General features: G+C 39.3%; 1 protein-coding gene across 10 annotated transcripts in view; it reads right to left on the bottom strand.

Moving 5' to 3' along the window:
- ELMO1 (engulfment and cell motility 1) overlaps positions 1–20652 on the bottom strand; it is a 291425-nt gene that overhangs the window by 160379 nt on the left and 110394 nt on the right. For all 10 annotated transcript variants that reach the window (XM_085226590.1, XM_085226589.1, XM_085226588.1 and 7 more), the window contains one exon: positions 19294–19425. In XM_085226590.1, the coding sequence (XP_085082716.1) occupies positions 19294–19425 (132 nt within the window). The remainder of the gene's footprint in view (positions 1–19293; positions 19426–20652) is intronic.

Genomic DNA, 20652 nt, shown 5'->3' with positions numbered 1-20652 from the left:
CAGAACTGCTCAAAAATAAAGAAAAAAAAAAAAAGACGACCCAAAGATATGTCTCCATCAAAAACATTTGTCTTCTGCTAGTCTTTTTTTTATTACTACCACCTTTTCAATGTCTTCAGCTCCACTCATTCTCACACCGGAAGATCTCCCTAGTTGCTCTACGATGATATTTCTATTCTGCAAGACTCAGCTGTAAAAGACTTTAAAAGTGAATTTGCTCTCAGAGAACTGACTACGTAACAATGCTAAAGATCAGCACAGATTTATTCTTCTGCCAATCTGCTTCTGCAGCGTACTCAGGGTCAGATCCACCTACCTCACTGACAGAAGCACAGGTTGGCTACTTTTCCTCCCATTGATTCTGCAGGCCACAAAGTTGTAGAAACATGGGATTCCACTATTTCATCTGTTTTATCTTTAGATGTATGGGTTGGTTTTTGCCAGTCAGTAATTCATAGTCACATAAAAGATTAGAAATATTAGAAAGCAAAAATTGTTCATTAAGATGTCTGCTGTCACTTTAAAAGCAGACAAAGATTTGGGGATCAGGATAGCACACACAGCCTATTCATTTTACATGTACACTGGATCCCTGCAGCAGGACAAGCAATACAATGCAAAGCTCACTACTTCATAATGGAGAATCAAGAATATCCTCCAATCCTAGATTTTTATGGGGGAAATAGCTATGCAGTAGAAAAGTAGAAGTCAAACCTGGAAAATAAATGCTTACTGAGTTGATTGTGTTTTCTGAAATACTCACTTGCTCTTCTTTCTTTTAACTTGTATCAGTTCATCACTCAGATGAAGAGGATAGAAGTACTTTAGGGCTATTTCCCTAGTTCAACCTTCCATTTTTCACAAGTCACATTTATGAGCCAGGACACTTTTATGATCAGTACAAGACCATTCCTCGCAGAAGAAAGCACAACAGACTTCAGCTTCTGGGAGAAAACTCCCCTTTCTGACATTCTCAAGCATTCCAAAAAAGTTCTTTTGAGAGGCTGGGTCTGGCAGGCACACAAATGCTATCCCAACTCCTGTCAATCCCAGCATGAACAACTTGGTAGGACCTCCTACACATTTGAAGTCTTCCACATTTCGGGCATGAAGTCCTGGGGAACACCACTAGAGCCTAACCATGAGCACATTTCAGTGGGAAACCTGTTGAGAAGCTGTCAACACAGAACCTCACAGGCACCATTTCTATAATACCTTTTCCAGGTAGAACTTCAGGTTTGTGCTGCACATATTCTCTTCATTGCCATATATTATACAGACATATATTTGGATAAATACTGGCAAGCAGAGAATATAAAGACCCAACTACCTCTCTGCAGCTATTAGAACATTAGCACTCATTTTACAATTGTACTCTCAAGCAATGTTGAAATAAAAGCAGTATAGTGGAAAACAAACAAAAAAATCTAACCCAGTGTTGACTGAACAGCTCTTTCCTTCATTCCATTCTAGCATCTCAAATTATGCAGAAATACTGACAAAACAAATGGGGGCAAGAGAAATCTCATTCCATTTAGTAACAAGGGCTCATTTGGTCTCTTACCATCATCATTATTTTTATCTGTTCAATTGGAAAAGCCATCATCAACGCATTACATTTTCCTGAGTCAAGTCTATATATCCAGTTATACTCAGTTGTTTCAAAAGTTTCTGTCACTTTGGATCCCAAGATAACTAGGGTTTGATATTCAAAATTCTATTAAGTCAAATAGCTGGAGATATGCCTGCTGAAACAATACATTATCTTCAATTACTCTTCAAAAACAAAAGGAATGCAAGCTGTTTTGTTTCCTTCCTTCCTTCTTCCTCCCTCCTAAAATCACCTCTTTCTTAACACATTGAATGTTTGTGGTTGAAATTTTAACCGATTGAGAGTGGGTTTAGAAATGTAATGTAAAGCTAAATCATCTAAAATGCTGTAGTGAATAATTGAGAAGTATGCAAACACCCCCACCTACAACATAATTTATTACATATATGGAAAACAACCAGGCAACTTAGTTACATCTGTTTAGTATAAAGTCTATTGCATTTTTCTCTTTATGAAAAGCCAAGAAATACAAAGGAGGCAGGTTTGCCACCTACAATTTTTCAGGTCATTTTTATTTTTTTTCCATTAGATTGAGTAAAACCTATCTTTCAGCCTCAGGGTCTGAGCAGTGTTTAACAGCTTACTCTCTTACACTGTGCATGTTAGCATACCAAAACCACCAAGAATTTATTAACCAGCTTAGGATGGTATGAAAATTCAGCCTTCTGGAAAGGATGCAAATCGAAAATTACTTCTGTTTATGCCATTAATAAATAAATAATAATAATAAAGTAGCACATTTCACAAGATTAGCATTATCGTGGATAAATTCCAGCGTAGGAATTATAATGAGACAACTTAGCATTATCACACAGTCCTAGCTGCATAAAGCTTTCCTCTCTATTTGTCTTGAATGGCTCCACTGTCTTACTCTTGGCTTCCAAGGCAATCTCTGAGGGATGTATAGATTTCAGTTGTAAGAATGTGTGCTCACACTGAGATGCTTAATCACAGTAATGGTGTACTGTCTGTAGATAACAGCTAATGGAATAAGCTCCCCTAGTTCCTTGTATTAATCCTAACAGTATCTTCCACATTTCTATGCTGAAGCGCAGAAACCATTTCTTTACCTGTATCCACAGTCTACTAAAGGTACAAACCTTTTATTTTTGTCTTGACAGATATTGACAGCCTATCAGAAATTATTCATCAGTGCTATGTTCAGCTATGTAAATCAGTTGCCAGGTTATGCTAATTAGTCCTGAATGCTGCTTGTAGCCACTGCTAGACACAGTAATCTCTGTTCAATGCAAGTGCCAACTTCTGTGTTCCCAATCCTAAAGTAACCCAGGTTAAACACTACTCTGCGCATCTTCCTCCTGCAAAAACACTACAGAATTTCCCAGGGAGGAATGTGGATTGTAGGAGAACCAGTGATAAAAGAACTTCAGAAAAAAACAAAAATCTTTCTATGAAGACAGTGCAAAGGACAGCGATTGCCTTCTCCCATCTTCAATTACTTGCACTTTCTTATTTTCTGAATCTAAACCAGTGTTTTGTGGGTTAGGAAGGAAAGCAATCACCTCTTCAGTTCTAAACCACTGGACTGCATACACTAAAATCTCCCTTAGGTCATAGGAATAAATTAGAGCAATACAGACATGGATATTTGCTCAATCTGAATTCAGAATTAGGAAGGAAGAAACATTTTACATTATATTTTCACTGAAACATGAATTGAAAAACTCATGCTAGAGCCAGTGAGCACACAAACTCAAAATTTACTCCTTCCCTAAATGCTCCTGAAGTTTTCCACACAAAATGTTCCCATCTGCTCATTTATACAAGAATTACAAATATGAAAAAATACCACATAAACAATGCTTAGAGTTAGTCAGCTAAAATTCTTAATGAGGAAGTAATCTTCCCATTTTATTTAACAACCCTGTATTCAGAGAGATGATGCACACAACTTCCATCACTTAATTAATGAGATCTAACAGTGACTTGGGAATTTCCAACCCCTACCCATTTGAGGAAAGCAAGAACTAACAAAGAGTTGTTTTCCCCTTGATAGTTATTTAAATATGCATATATTCTTCTTCTTCTCCCTTTTTTTTTCTTTTTTTTTTTTTTTTTTTTTTTGTCAGCTTTTTAAATTTTCCAACACACAATTATGTCTGGATGATCTCTGAATTTAAAATTTATATATATATATACACACACACACACACACACACACACACACACATATACACTAAAACAAGTATAATCTTCAAGTTAGATCCCTGCAAGCTCAGCAGCTATTACATCTTTTAAAGTATATGCAGAAACTCTTTTAAGATAAATTCAATGTGAGTCACTTAAGTCACATACCAAACACATCCCTCTCCACATTTAAGGAACTCCAGCATATTTCTACTGGATGTAATTTTTACAAAACTTACAAATCATGTTTGTCAAGATCAAGTATGAAGTCACCAATACAAAACTAACCCACCTACTCAACAACAGAGAAACAGTAAGTGCAGCAAGCCCATCAGTTGTCCTCTAAACAAAAAAAATAATAATCAGAATTTGATATTGTATTCCCTTGATTCACTAAGCTACTTGGTAATTTAACACAAAGCACTACTGCTCCACATGTTACCACTAGAAGCCTGCCCCAGTCATGAACTGAATCTAGTGTGCTCAGAGCTAACAAAATCTGAATGTTACGGTGGCATAAAAAAGCCAGCTAATATCATCTGATAATGCCTAACAGAGCATGGGAAAAGACATGCACTCACATTTGCAGGCATCAATAAATGACATGTTGTGAGCAAGACAAAGTTTTTGCATAATCCTTGGTATTTTATAAGCACATATACAGCAGCTTTACAGTTACATGGGGCTAATGCTTTGGATTCCAAGATCTTAAGCCCTGTGGAGAATGGAGATAGTTTGAAAGCCTCAAAGAATCAGAAATTAATGCTATGACACAGAGTAATCACATCTCATCCAATGCAGGACAATCTCCTTTTAGGTTTCATCTTAGTTAACAATGACACACTTAACATTGGATAGATGTTTTGCACTTCAAAGGCTGACTCCTTTATGTTTTCTGGGCAACCAAAATTATCAAGTGATAACAGGATATGCATTTTAGACATCAGGGGTGTTAAAAGTTAATCAGTGGGACTTGGTCATTCCAATAGGATTTTTTTTCAGTATTTAGCACCAATCATCTCCCAGCATCCATTAAGTTTTCAGTATAACTGAAAACTGAGTCAAACATCCACTTGCTAGATGGAGTCGAGAAAAGTTAAAAGCCATAGCAGTTTATTGCTACTCTACGCCTGAGATTGCCAGTACATTTAGCAGACTCTTGTGTGGACACTGCATGATTTCTTGTCTCATTCTTTTGGGCAAAGTCAGTCTGCTTCACACAAAACTTCTGTTGGACACTGCATGATCTAGTCCAGTTAGAATCATAGAATGGTCTGTGTTGAAAAGGACCACAATGATCATCTAGTTTCAATCCCCCGCTATGTGCAGGGTCACCAACCAGCAGACCAGGCTGCACAGAGCCACATCCAGCCTTCAGGGATGGGGCATCCACAACCTCCCTGGGCAATATCCACAACCTCTCTGAGCTCTCACTCAAGTGAATTTGGGACCGTTCACAAGAGACTTTCTGGAAGCTCATCTGAAAGAGTGCAAGGCACATTTCCCTACAACAAGGCAGATGGACTGCAACCAAGAGAAACAATTTTTTAAACAGCGCCAGTTCTCCTAAAGTTATGATGCAAGTATACCACCTATGTCCTGGCCAACAAACAATTTTTGTGTTAATCAAACCACAGCCATCAAGAAGTATACTAGGATAAGTGGGTATGGAATATACCCATTTTAGACAGAAATGCTATTATTAATGCAGGCCTTTTCATGATCTCGGAACTTTTTTTTTATGGGGACTGACTGGTTTAATCTTACCATAATCATCCTAACCAGCAGAACAACTATCTAACTAGTAAGAGGATAGTCACATAGGAAAATACTGTGAATAGTGCTAGTAGCAAAGCAAAACAATGATAAAGCATCTAAAGTTGACAATTAAAAATAACCACAGGTTAAATGTCTTCAGCTAATTGGGAGCCAGATGCAGCACAAACAAAATCTACCTGAGTAATTCCATCTGTTTGCAAACACTATGAGATGTGTAGATTAGTTACAGCTCATGTTGGCAAGTCTAATTTAGGCATGAAAAGCCTTTTTTCAGCTCAGGAATCTTCACACCTGATAAGTATGGTACATCGTGACTTATTATTTAAGCACAATGGCTGACGGTGTTCATATGCTGATGTACAAGCATGAGTGGTCCTGACTGATGCTTCGAAGTCTACTTAGTAAGGAACATTTCAGAGCTTTTTAACAGGCATTTTGTCTAGAAGTTAATGAAATGATACAAAACGAGTATACATAAACGAGTGTACGTAAATATTTATTTTAGCTTATGGCCAAAACATGCAAGTTGCACAGCCTACCAACAAGAAAAAGAATCTTCAGACCTTTTTATTAAATAAAATGGAAGGTTCAAAGCCACGTTCTGCCAAATCTTGGGCCTCCTGAGTCAGAGCCTTTTAAGAATAAGACTGATAAGAGTATCTTTTTGACTTATTTACACTTCTGGTAAATTTATCTAATCCTGACCTCTCTGATGTAGCATTTGCCTCTGAGATTAAGGCAGACTGATTAAAACACCTTTCAGTATTAGTTTCCTTAAAAGAGAAAGAAAACCTACTTAAATTATAACAATTTGAGTAAAATCAAGGTAAAAATAATCATTACAATTTTCCTGAGGCTGTGTATCTAGGGGAAACCCACGTGGCATCAGCTGACTTAACTGCTCCTATACATCATCACTCAGAATAACTGAATGAATGGGATCCTTCCTACCACAAAAACAATCAGCTGCAGTGAAGGATATGATGCTTGGTATGGAGGAATAGCACAACAGCAGGACAAGAAGATGGGTGCTCCACTTGAGCACTCAAGTGAATCACACATCTTGCAGAACTTGACGCTGCCACCAAGGACATCACTGCGTTCTGACATGCTGTGGTGTTTGAGAACGGTGAGCTTTGACAGGAACCTACATACAGCATCAAGTACCTCAAAATAAAGTTGGGAGAGATCTTGCTCTCCTTTTAGGGTTTTCTGTAAAAGGATTTCAGATTTTTCTTTTCCAAGCAAACTACCTAAAATTGTTGCCATGTGAAGGGGAAAGGGAACAGCCTGTGTTTAGTTCAAATAAGGGTTGAGAGATAAGGCAGCTCTGCGTCTGAGAAAAACCCACTTCAAACTGAATCAACCGTGTGAATTAATTTATTGCCTGTCAGCCAGATACAACAGCTATCAAAACTTAAAAACCAGGGAATTGAGCTGAAACATCATCTGTGGCCAGGCATATGGACCCACAGTCCAACAATTTAAAAAAAGACTGCTGCTGCTACAGAGCTCTGTGGATCCCACGCAGGCCCTTCTTTTATCATCTATGACCAGATCAACCTTTCAGTAACTACAAAGATAAGCCAAAAACTGCCCTATGTAAAATAAACTGTCAGCACCTATGATATTTTAGTTGCTTTTGAACTTAAGCCCCCATAAGCAAACTGATTTTCTACAGCCAAATTTTCCTACTGCACAAGTGAAAAAAAAAACCAAACAGGCTTTGTGGATTCCAAAGAGAAGGATCTGGAAAATAAGACCAATACTTTTTAAAGCCTTTGAGTCTATGCTTCTGTCTTAAAACAATGTTAGTGTATGCTCATACTGAAGCATATGTCATTTGCTCTCAGTAGTAAGGCAACTGAAAAAAAAAAAGACTAGATCTTTATGCTGTGGAATTTCAGTTCACCTGACTTCCATTTTCCTTTGCATCTCTCAACAGGAATGGGAAATGTGAAGAGCTGGAGCTGTGCTCTGCAAAATTGTATATAAGTTCTGCCTGGCCTAAGCATTTTTCTGCTATACTTCTAACTTATTCCAGATCAACACCAAAAACAGAATGGAGTTGCACCAAAATGGAGGAAGATTAAAATAATTATGGGGCTTTTAAAGGAATACACAGCAATACCTTTTGTGTAGGGGATATTTAAGTAGTAAAGTACACCAAGCAATCAGAAGGTTCATAATTCAGATATGGAGATGGTTTTAACTCAAAGAGGGAAAAAAAAAGTAAGTTATTCTCAAATGAGCTGTTCTTCTCCTCATCATCTCTTAATTTAGTACAGGCCTGAGTTAATGAAACTGCTCTTTCGAAGAGAATCTCTTACCCAGGCTGTGATTCTACGTAAGCGAACAAAGTTGAAATAGTTTGTATGCTTCACTGTTTAGTGTCTCTTAAATCTTACATCAAGCAAAATTCATGAGGAACGGGATAAGGGAAGAGCAAAGCAGTATGTACATATAAGTAATATATACGTTTATATGCATGCATGCACACAGTGGAAAATTGCATAATCTTAAAGAAAAATGAGCATTTGTAGTTACAATCATTAAATATTAACGATTATGATAATGATTAATATTAAATAAAATTTACAACGTTTCACAAAGCTAACATTATTACTGTGCTAGCACTTGGTGTGCAATCAGCCACCCTGGCGAACCAGGCAATGTCCATACTATCAAAGAAAAACAATGTCATTATATCTGATCAGTTTTTGAGGGCTTGCTTCTCAAACTTATTTCTTTTGCTTGCAAATTCTGCGGGACATGCAGTACAAAGTATCAGGAAAAAGAAGTACAAGATTCACCTCTAAGAAAAGGTGGTTGAAAACAGTAGTTGTAAGATAAAGTCTTCTGTAATGGTAGACATACATGACACTCTTAACTCATCACCACCATCACATCCAAATTAATGGAGCTTGTCTGCCCCCAGGAGTTGATAACTGATATACACAGAAGACTTCCTGACAGTCTAATCACAAGTAATACATAAAAAGCATATACAAGAAATGCAGTGTTCCGTTGACTCTAATTTTACATTAGGACATGTACTTTTTTTAAACAGATTTTCTTCAACATAGGCATATTCTTTTAATCAGAAGCATTTTAAGACCTTTATTTTACAACTGCATAATTAAAAATATTGTAAAGTTAAAAAAAAAACAACACAAAAACCCTAAAAAAACCCTATTTTGCCCTCTATCTGTCATTAAGAAATGGATTAAAGGACGATTCCTCAACTAAAATTTATATTAAGTACAAAGTGATCCAAAAATAATTAAAAAAAATAATAGCAGACTGATAATAAAGACTCAGTTCATTCACACATTAAAACTACAGATACTTCATTTCGATTAGCTTTAACTTCATTCTTACAGTGATAATAAGAATGGTCAAAGCAGCCTAACAACCCTCCAAAATTACATACAATTTTTTAATCTGTTCTCTAAAGCTATGGAGAATTCAGCAGTATGTGGTAAAAAGACTGGATTATTCATGTTAACAGTGTGCAAATTGTTAGATGTCCATAGCTTCTGATTAACAACTCTGGTAAGTTGCATGGTAAACAAGAACAATGCTTTAAACATACGGATTTGCTGGTCCCAGGTCTTGGTCAGCATGACTGACCCATGCACCCCTTCCTGTAGAATTACTGCCTCAGACCATCAGTACTACATTTATATAGTCTTAATAGCCCCTCTAACAGAGATATTAAGCATTGGGTACATTGTAAGGTCAGACTTCTCTCGTTACAAAACTGAATAATTTTTTATTTAAAAAAATTCATCAGGATTCCTCTAAGTCTGTCTCATGCCTCCACTTTGCAGTAATTCTCTTGTATACCTTAACTAACACACACGGTCAGACTGTTTGTTTGTTCAGATTTACTGATCAACTCATGGCTTTCATCAGCCACCTCACATTCTGACCATTTTCCATTATACGCACAACTACAAGCACTTGGGCTAAGAACAGTATCTGCCCCTGCTACATATAGTAAGCAGTGAACTTAAAACCGTCAAAGACTCAAAGATTTCACTATTTATGCTTTCAGGTGCTATGACAGTGATATTTTGTTGTTTTGATCTCAATTTCAGCTCAGGCCATGTTCTGCAAATCACACCTAGCTTTTGTGATTAGCTCTTTAGCTATGTTCAAAAACTCACGTGTTACTGATCTGCAGAGATTGGTGGAAACAAATCCTGATTGCAAGAAAGCATCTCTATCTTTGTGCTTATTAGTCTTGCATAGACACTAGGACACAGGAACAAACTAGTACTTCAAAGGGAAACAATATCAGAATATGGTAGACCAAAAAGAAACTGTGCTTATAGTTTTACAAGAAACTATAATATGCAGGCCAAAAAAAAAAAAGGAACTTCATTCTCCCCAAGGTATCACTTAGGCTCAACAGCATCCAGCTGCTGGCATTCAACTCAGAACTTAAAGCACAAAACAGTGGTTTCTAGTATTTCTAAGGCTGAAATGATTCTCTAAGTGATGCTATGGAAGTGAGCTGTTCAGCAGCTTTTGTGATCAATCTGCATTTGGTAGGATGCTATTGCCCTCTGCTGTGTGATTCTATAAATTCGGTAGCAGCTTGCTTTGGAATACGCAAGGTTCAGTGTATTCCAAATAATTTCACGCCATATAAACACAGCAAATGAAGGATTTATAACCTCAGGTGATGATTTAATATCAAAGTACTAGAGAAAACCATCCTGGCAGACAGTCAGAATTGCTGTAAAAAGATCTAAGTCTTCACTTAGAAGATGTTCTGTAAGATTACAACACAGAGATGCACACTGCACAACATTCTGGAATATTAAGTTAATAAAATTAAAATATTCCTCTGTTTTTCTACAGCTGTAATGGGGATATGTTTGGGTTTGTTTGCTTGTTTGTAAGTAGAAATTTAAAAAAATGGACTAAATCATCTCCACAATGATTCAGGAATTCTAACTATAAAATTAACAACTGGGCTTATCAATTGCAGATCCTGCAAGTGTTAGTACAGAGTAGTAATACTCTTAGTTGTATGCTTGGTATCATCAATCATTCACTTATATTTCCTTCCTCCATTCCATTTTCCTGTAATTTAAGTCTGTTTTTGTTTGTTTGTTTTACTTTCCTAGTCAGGTTTCAGTACCCCTACTTGTGGTTGCTCACCTGGGAATGTAGACTCTTAGCTTATAAATAACACAAATTCCAAAGCATTCTCTGTTGTATTCTGCTTTTAAATGCTTTTCTTAAAACAATTCCCCACAGAAAGTTTGTAACTATTTCTTGATTCAAAGGCTAGTAAGCTTTAAAAAGCACACTGTTGACACAAATGTATTTTATCCCTCCGGATTCTTTACTTTTACACAGCAACAGGATCTTACTGTTGGAGTAAGATGATTTGGATTTTTTGTTTTCTCCCAAAAGAAACAAAACCTAAACAACAACAACAACAACCTAAAGCTATAATCCCACTTCAATAACTTCACTTCTCTCTCAGATACTGAAGCTGAAGATGCAGTTCATTCTCAATTAAAAAAAAAAACCACTCTTGTTGAACAATAGTATTTTTTAGCTGAGAAAGCGCTGTATAAAATAGTGTTATTAAGCTCGTTGCATTGGTTCTAGTTTACATGGAAATAAATAGGAGCCCTTCGTTTTGGAGAGACCTACGTATTTAATACACAAGATAATTTCTGAGATGCTGGAGAAGGTCCAAAGAAGGGCAACAAGGCTGGTGGAGGGCTTGGAGAATATGGCCTATCAGGAGTGACTGAAGGAACTGGGGCTGTTTAGACTGGGGAAGAGGAGGCTGAGGGGAGACCGTATTGCTCCCTTCAAATACCTGAAAGATGCTTACAGTGAGAGTGGGGTTGGTCTCTTCTCACTGTTGACAGCTGACAGCTTGAGGGGAAATGGCCTCAAGTTATGCCAGGGGAGGTTTAGATTGGATAGCAGGAAAAACCTCTTCACAGAAAGGGTTGTAAAGCGCTGCAATAGGCTCCCCAGGGAGGTGGTTGAGTCACCATCCCTGGATGCGTTTAAAAATCGTTTTGATGTGGTACTCAGGGACATGATTTAGCAGAGAGTTGTTAGAGTTAGGGTAGGATGGTTAGGTTGTGGTCGGACTCAGTGATCTTTAAGGTCTTTTACAACCTGTGCTATTCTATGATTCTATAACTCTCTTCACTCAATGCAATCAAGACAAGCCAAACAGCTGGATAACGAGTTAAACATTCCAACTTTTAATAGGACTTGAAGCCTTGCAAAGCACTGTATTTGTAGCAGTGAAGAATTCTTTCAATGGAATTTGACCAAAAATAACAGCTGCCTACTGAGAGCATGGGAGGCGTAAGCTGACTTTTCTTCCAGGTGCTCAGTGCTAGAAGGACCTGAGGCACCAGGCTCACACTAGAGCATTGACAACTCCCAGCCAGGCAAAAGGAAAGGACTGCCAACATGAGGGTGCTCAGACATGGAACTGGCACCCAGAAAGGCTGCATCCCAACTTAACTGAGCTGAATCAAGCCCATGGCACCGACAATCAATCTTCTAAAGGGGCCATCTGCACCAGACACCTTCACAAAAAAGGATGAGCCAAAGGGAGAAAAGCTACAAAATGGCTGAGAGAGGACACCTGCCCTGTTAGCTCACTGGGCAGCTTAATAATTGCTACTGCCTCTGCCCTCTAGACAAGGTGTGAAAGCAAAACACTGCAAATATCCAGGAGAAAGGGACACACTGGGATCACCTGGTACTATGTTAGCATAGGCACAGCAAGCCATCACCTGACGTGTGAATACAACTGGCATTCGTCTTGGTTCATCAACGATCTGTATGTGCTCTTGGCACACTGTTTGCAATTCAGTCACTACAAAGGAAACAAACGTCTCCCTTTCCTCTTCACCTGATGGTAGGGGCTGAACACTACCACGCTGCTTGACATACACTGGGGTCAACTGATGGGGGGGCTGCCATCTACACACCCGTGCCCCTAAGCTCTCTTCTCAAGAGCGCTATACCAGAGACTGCAGAGATCAAATCTGTCCAAACTACTTCTCAGGAGGGATGGCAAAGGACAGCCGATACAAACACAGAAACTCCACTGTTTTTAATGACTGCCTCTCCCTTGGCTGCCTGTGGGGTGTCAGCATGCTTTGCTTCTCCCCTGCTGCTGTCAGCACCAGGACAGCCCACCCCAGGCAGCTGCAGGGTGCTTGAGAAGCACCCTGCCTCGACTGATCTTCTTGCTACATTCTTGCCACTGCCTCCGAGAAATGGCCGCAGGCCCCAACGGCCAGCCGCCATGTTTGGGCCAGCACCTGGCACTCAGAATCCTGTCGCCATGGGCACCAAACTGCCCTCAACTGCAGTCCCTGAGCTGACACAGCCGGAGGCAGCAGAATACCTGATCTCTCCAAGAGATACTTTGTATTTCTTGTTATTTTCGAGGACGGGATGGAGCAGCCACCTTTAAAGAAGAGGCGGCTACTGGAAGAGGCTGATGACATCAAGCCCATGGAGGTGGACCCGCCTGGCAGCCAAGAGGAGCCCATGGAGGTGGATCCACCTGTGGCAGATGAGCTGATGGAAGTGGATCCACCTCCATTGGGGCAGACTGGCCATCTCTCTGCTGCTGCCAGGCCAACCAGGAAGAGGTCGCGCCCCAAATTTCATCACAGGGGCACCAGGATCCGTCCACCTCCTGCGAAATGGCCGCCTCGACGCCGGCGCTGATCCTCCCGTCCTGTAAGTTTGCCCTTACCCAGGAGAGCCCCAGCTCACAGCCATCCTGCGGGCTCACATGGAGCCTCCATTGCCTGTCCTTCTTCTTTTCACAGCCAAGGCTCCTATGAGCCCTTCCTTCCCCATCCCTCTCCCTTGTCCCTTCCCAAGTCCTCTCATCTCTTCTTCACTAAGTCCTGAGGAAGAGGGCAGGGCAGGGACTGCCATCCTCGGAGCTGCTGTGCCGGGGCAGCGGGACGAGTCTGGTGGAGGGACCTCAACTGCCAGGGGTCTTGAACATCTCAGGGGCATGAAGATCCCGTAAGTTTACCATTAGCTGGGAGGGAAATCCCCAGCTCAGAGCCATCCCACAGGCTCACGTGGAGACTCTATTTTCTGGTAATCCTTCCCTCCACAGCCACAGATCCGATGAACCCATCCTTCATGTCCCACTCCCTCATTCCTGCCCAGAGGGAGAGAAGGGATAAAAAGAAGTCACAGATGCAGCTGCTCCCGTGTTGAAGCAGACTTCAGTTCGAACAGGAAGAAGTGCTGAACTTCAGCAGGAAGATCCAGTCCAGAGGCTTTGTTTGGACTTGAAAAGAAAGACTGGACCATCAACAATTAACACTACAGAATGAGAAAGAAGTAAAAAACATAAAAATAAAGTTTTTCTTTTTTAAAAAAGAAAAGCACGGATTGTCTCTCTGCTTTAGGAACCTTTTGTGAACAACTGTTTTCAGCAATGAAGTACAGGTAGAGTAATATTTCTCCAAAAATCTCTGATGAACACCTTGAAAGTCCACTGAGAACAGCAGCCACTCCTATCAAACCAGGGTGATGTGGTAGTGTCACAAAAACAAGGTCACGTATCCCACTGATTTTACATTTTTGTTATCCTCTTTTTTTAAGAAAAAATTTACAATTAAAGAAGTGTTTTTGCTTATATACATTAACTGTAAAGCAATGCCTCCTATTTTATTATGCTGGCTCACAATGTCAGAAGCGGACGTTGGTGGTATGGCAGTAGAGGTTGAACCTTCCCACCAGTATCCCATTACGTTTGTTGCTGTGTGACAGATGGCAGCAGAGGGGCAGACTGACAAAGTGGTATCTGACATAGAGTGTGTATGAAGCAAAGGTGAGTCACTGAATTTCTCCATGGAGAAAGCACCCGCTGACAATCAAGGAGGCTTGCTGAACATTTATGGAGACCAAACAGTAGACATGAGCACAGTAAGGCAGTGGGTAGTGTGTTTCAGTGTCAGTGGATCACCCCCACTGGTGCATATCACAGAATCACAGAATGGCTTGGGTTGGAAGGGACCTCTTGAATCTTCAGCCCCCTGCCACTGGCAGGGCCTCAAACCTCCATATCTAATGGCCAGGCCGGGGCCCATCCAACCTGGCCTTGAAACACCTCCAGGGATGGGGCATCCACAACCTCTCTGGGCAGCCTGTTCCAGCACCTCACCATTCTCATAGTAAAGAACTTCCCCCCAACATCCAACCTAAATCTTACCTCCTTCAACTTAAAACCATTTCCTCTTGTCCTGCTATTAACTACTCCTTCAGTTGACTTCCCTCCTGTTTGTAGGCTCCCTTTAGGTTTTAGAAGGCTGCAATGAGGTCACCCCACAGCCTTCTCCAGGCTGAACAAGCCCAGCTCCCTCAGCCTGTCTTCTCAGGGGAGGTGCTCCAGCCCTCTGATCATCTTTGTGGCTCTCCTCTGGACCCCCTCCAACAGCTCCCTGTCTTTCTTTTATGGGGGCCCCAGACCTGGACATGGCACTGCAGACAGGGCGTCATGAGGGCAGAGCAGAGAGGGACAATCACCTCCCTATCTCTGCTGGCCACAGATGTTTATGAGCACAGCACGCAGGCTCTTGTTCATCACTAGCAAAAAAGCATAGCTAATGGTAGTTACTATATTGAAAAACAGTATTTTTTAGCTGAGAATGTCTTCTCTTTCCTGAATCCACCACTGTCAAACATAACATATAATTTTTTTTCATAAAGGATCAACCTCCATCTTTAGAATAGTAATGAAATTTGTCCCTATTAATCCAATCAAAAAAAGCAAACTCTTGAATTGCTTGCCCAAAACTGCACTTTAGTTTATCTATGACTTCTTTTCTCTCAGTATTTATGAATGTGATAGCTGCAGAGCCTTCAGCCTGGTAGGTTTAACAAGCCAGTCTTTTTAAGTCACTTCTTGTAAGACATGTCTCTAATCATGTCACAAGTCTCATCTGCCCTCTGCACTCATCCTAAATTCAATCTGCATACAAACCACTATATAGGTAATTAAAATAATACTGTATTTTGGATGAATTCTCTAGAACATATTAAATGGCCTTAAGAGTTCATCTGCTTTTAAATTACATTTCCAGATATACTCTAGGCTAACATTTGACTTTTTTTTTTAGTTGCTATGGTGCACAGTCTCTCATCTTTGCCTTTTCCAATAGATACCTGCTTGCCAAAGGAATTATTGGCACTTGTCCTAAATTAACACGTTTGCACTTTGTACCACTGAATAGAACTTCATTTCCATTGCTCTGATTCAAAAGGTCACTTCATTTGTGCATGACAGGCAATTCTTTTGTTGATGTCTCCTTTATTTGGTTCATCAGGTGAATTCATCAGCATATGTCCACTCTTATGTCACCATCAGTTTTTTGTACGTTAAGCTCATATCTGTCTTACAAGAACTTCAGACCATTCTAAACTTCCCTTTTAATTATCATCTTTTTGTCAGACTGGCTTCCTATCTCCTGTAATAATGTACTCATTATATTTTTCTACACCGATAAATTTCAGCACAGCACATGGCACAATTAAGAAATCATTTGCCATCTTGACTTTCTGCACGCATGCAAACAATCTATATGTTACAAACGTCTAAACAAACAAACAGAAAAACAAAAAAGCTCTACACAATGCAAACTTGGAAAAAAAAATACTTGAACAGTTTTTTTTTTTTTTAACTTCTTACATTGCTTTGAATTTGTCAGATCTGCTTATAAATTTAAAAGCATTCACTACAACATCTTTCTGAGACATCTTTCAGATATCTCTACCATAAAATTACGTTATTATCAGCAAGTCTACAAATCTTTACTTTTAATACAAGAACTGCCATATGTAAATACTGATTGGGATTCCCCTGACAAAAGAGATTTTAAGATTGGAAAGAAAACCAAAACAAAATTAAATTAAATTCAGGCTATTTAATTTGCTCTTCTCTCAGAAAAATAGTTTCATAGGGTGAGAGCAGCTTCCATCTCCTAGCCAAATCATCTTCTGTTGTATCCGTCAGTGTTTGAGTAAATCTCCTCAAGAATGTCTCATTTGAAAATCTCTGCCCATAATAAGCTTCACACAGGTCATCACAACCATCTGGAATGGCCTTGTGGTTTCTAACAATGTAGTTTTACAAACGGTATTGAGAACTTCTGGAACTAAATCTAGACTTTCTCTTTTGTTGACAATACATTTGTAATGTGGCAAAACTTTTTGATGTGGCTGAGAAAAATAAATAGAATTCCTGCATTTCCCATGCAGAAAGAGAACAAGCAGTCCAAGAACAGCTGGATGGCTAGACCATGGTTTTGCTCTCTCCCTCAGGAAGAACGTTTAATCAGTTCAAGAAATTATTCTGACCACTACTATGAGTGGAACAAATGAAGACAGCATTCAAAAGCAGCCACTCAAGTTATTGGTTTTCTTCTTGGGTTAAATGGCTAAAACAAGGGGGAGAGAAACTTCCTGGTATTCACAGAATAGTTCCGTTTGCTAATGTATCCTACCTACATTTTTCAAAAGACACTTTAGCAACGGAGTTAAAAGGAGAAAGAGCAGGAAGCCAGGCTAACTAAAGACTAGTCAGACATATCCTGTGTGTGATGCTGTCAGATTCATAGCTCGAGCTCCACAACAGGCCCTTCTTCCCCAGTCTGTGAAAGTTCAATTCCTTTTCAGCTATGGGAAATGTTATATATTTAGTGTCACCTGTACTCTCTGCTCAAAGTAAAAATTCTGTACAAGAGCAGAGTCACTACCCTCACAATCTACAATTAACAGTTCTTTATTTGTGCATTACGTCAGTCTGTTAGTGGAATAACTTGCCTCCGCCCCTTCGGATCCTTGTTTGGTGCTCTGAAAAGCCCACTTTCCCATATTTTCTTATCTCATGTTATGCTTTCCTTTTTTTTTCCTTCCACATTTTCTTAACCGCTTGGATTTCAGCTCCCATTCTCTCATAGAGTTTGATCCCCATTCCCCATTGGATGGCTATCAGAGTTACATAGCAAACATTGCTGCTGTAACCCTTGAATACAGTTGATCCCTGTAGGCAAACTCAGACAAGGCAGTAACACATTTTGGTTCACAGCAAGTGTCTCCTTCAAAATGCTATCAGTTCAAATGCACTGTTGTTAATGATGACTTCAGCTCTGCAGAATCAACAGGTATCTTGTGTGTCAAACAAAAGTATTGGAAGAACAAGTGCTAGCTTGCAATCCTATTGATATTTAGTCTTTTTAAACAGCAGGGAAACAGGAATAGAAGTCAGAAAATCTGCATGCTAGTCTCAGATGCGGCTTGTATCAGATGCTTTATTACATAGTTTTTCAGCTCCAACTTCAACAAGGCAAGATAAGGCTTTCAGAGGTGCAAGATGCTAAAGAGATTTCAGTGACAGTGGGAGCTGTGCATCTTCATCCTCTGATAAAACTTGAGTGTATAGCAGATATCCAAAAGTGATCAGCCACAATTAGGGAACACTTGTTTTAAATTTGACTTCTTTTATTTTTCTATATGCCATAATCTCTGTATAGCTCCACCGTGAAGTTACTACACCTCATCATTTCCCCTTGTCCCACCCCTAATCTAGGTTTGTCATCATTTCCTTCTTTGTCAGTGGTTATTTTTCCATCACCTATAACATAAGGTCTGTGTGGCCCCATTTTTGTTCTTATTCATCACAAGCAGAAAGTCTACATCCAGCTCATGCATCTATAAACCAGGGCCTGCATTTTTCTTCAGGCTTTGAGGGCTAAAGTCCTTTGTTCATCTGAATGAATTGCTTAGAAGCTGAGATAGCAATGATCTTCTGTAACACAGGAGGTGAGAACAGACTGACTGACAACAACGACAAAAAAAACCACACTGAGATTCAAAAGCTTCCTCATATCACTGATTTTACAACCATACAACTCTAAAATGCCAAGTTCTTTCCCTTCCCTCTACTTATTTTAGACTCCTTACAGATGCATTAGCACCGATACAGTAGTATTTTTTCCTCACTCATCAGTGATGAAAACAACTACAAGAAACCAGAAAATCTCCTCCCAAAACCACAAGGAAACTGGATAATACTGAGCCCCAGGCACAGAACTGAGCAAAGCACAAACTGCACAGTGAGCTTGTACCAGAGCTTAAAACCATCCCATCTGTATCTGCGGCTACTGTACTATATTCAGTGTACATTTGTTGTGCCAACAGCAAAGTAATGAATCATGCAAGATGTGAAGCATACAATTTTATCTAAGGAGAAAGAAAATTGCATACTAACCATAACCCTACCCTCAGATGAAAGGAGTTCAAGCAAACAAAACAAAGTCCTACAAATAAATACCATAAAAGAGAGCTACCTTTGATTTATTGTGCTCATCACTACACTCTGTTAGTAAGAGCACAATAACAGGTCTGCCACAGATCCATTAGACAATGCTTGTTCAAAGATTCCATGAAGTTCAATTAATTATGGTATGATATACAAAATTGTGCTTCAAACTCAGATGGTTATTTCTTCCATTTAACTCTAGCGTCTGCTAAGCAATCATTTGGGATTAAAAAGATCTGCAAAAAGATGTAGAAATTATGCTGTTCTCCTGTTCTGTTCTCCAGAAGATCAAGTAAGAGATTTGATTGATTAGAGAACAGACTGCAACAGATGCATTCAGCCATTTTCATTCAGCCATTTCCAGTGTACGATCACTCGGGGTTAAAATACTCACAATAAATCCAAGTTTTTTATAGTCTCGAGTATACATAGATTTGCGTTTCTCAATACTGCCACTACTGTTGTTAGGTTCCAATTCTGCATCAAACGCAATTCTTCGTAGTTCAAATATGATATCCCGTTGAGCCTGAGTCAAAACAAATGTTAAAAACAATTGTTAAAAATAATTCTCATTTTAATAATCAGTTCCACAAAGATTGTTTCAACCTTAATCAGAATTTTTTACTTGTTTCTCAAAGACTGTCAACAAGAATCGCTTTGTGGTTCTTATTTTCTGAAGGTCTCACTTTTGTAGGGTTCACATGCAGAGATGTTTAAGTGTTGATTTCTGGAAGTTGGACTCATGTTAGCAAGGTCACTAACTATGCATTTCACTTTAACCATAGTCACGAAACTACAGAAGCCAAGAGATCACCACTATTTCCAATTAAGTTGATACTTAGGCTTTACTTACTTTGCTGACTTACATTGAAATGGATTAACACTCTGTGACCTTTTGGTGACTGTCTATTTCTACTGGCAAGGAAATGGGCAAGGAAGGACTTGCTGCAGTTACACATAACTGGAAATGCCTCGAGATTAACTACCCTACCATCAATACAAATAATGCTATCTCAATCCCTCTATTGAGATATGCACTAGGTAACTACAATTACATTCTGCTAAGAGTAAAACTTTCCTGTCTCAAACTAAAGAAACAGGAAGAGCAAAATAACAATGTTATTTATGTTTATGATCATCTTTCCCTCTCATCTCCTTTTCTTCAAATCATCAGTAAGTCTTGACACAATTCCCTCTGAAAAATGAAATCAGCTTCCCCTTTGTACATGGCCTTAAAAAGGAAAAATTAACAACACTCATCTTCTCTATTTCTCACTGATTCTATACCAACATATGAACCTCTTTGGGAAATCTCTTTTTACACAATGAATAGCATTAAAGCTGGTGTGTGGACACAATGAACAATAAGATGAACAACTACTCCCCAGGTTCACAGCAACAAAAATGAGTTTGCTTGTAACACCAATTGAGTTCAGTTGTAGAGTGTTAGATTTAAAAATCCATTTTTGCCCTACTGGAATACTTTTAAGGACTATGCATATCCGTTGGTTCTGACAAGTATAAAAATGAAATGTTTCACTTCAAAGCTTTAAATCAGGATGAAAGCAAATTCAGTTCATGAAACAACATACTAAAGAGAAGGGCCTGACCATTTTGCTGTACTTTTGTACATGTAACACAATAGTCAGTTCATCTTTTGACATACAGAAAACACAACTGACCATCATATCTTGAAAGAGGTTATGCAAGCATTCCTGGCAGTGTCTTTTCCTCCATAAAGAGCTTTAGATAC

The sequence above is a fragment of the Meleagris gallopavo genome, chromosome 6, assembly GCF_905368555.1.
Source record: "Meleagris gallopavo chromosome 6, MGAL_WU_HG_1.1, whole genome shotgun sequence".
NCBI lineage: Eukaryota > Metazoa > Chordata > Aves > Galliformes > Phasianidae > Meleagris > Meleagris gallopavo.
Note: the sequence above shows the minus strand (reverse complement) of the source record. Positions and strands in the feature narration are given on the sequence as shown.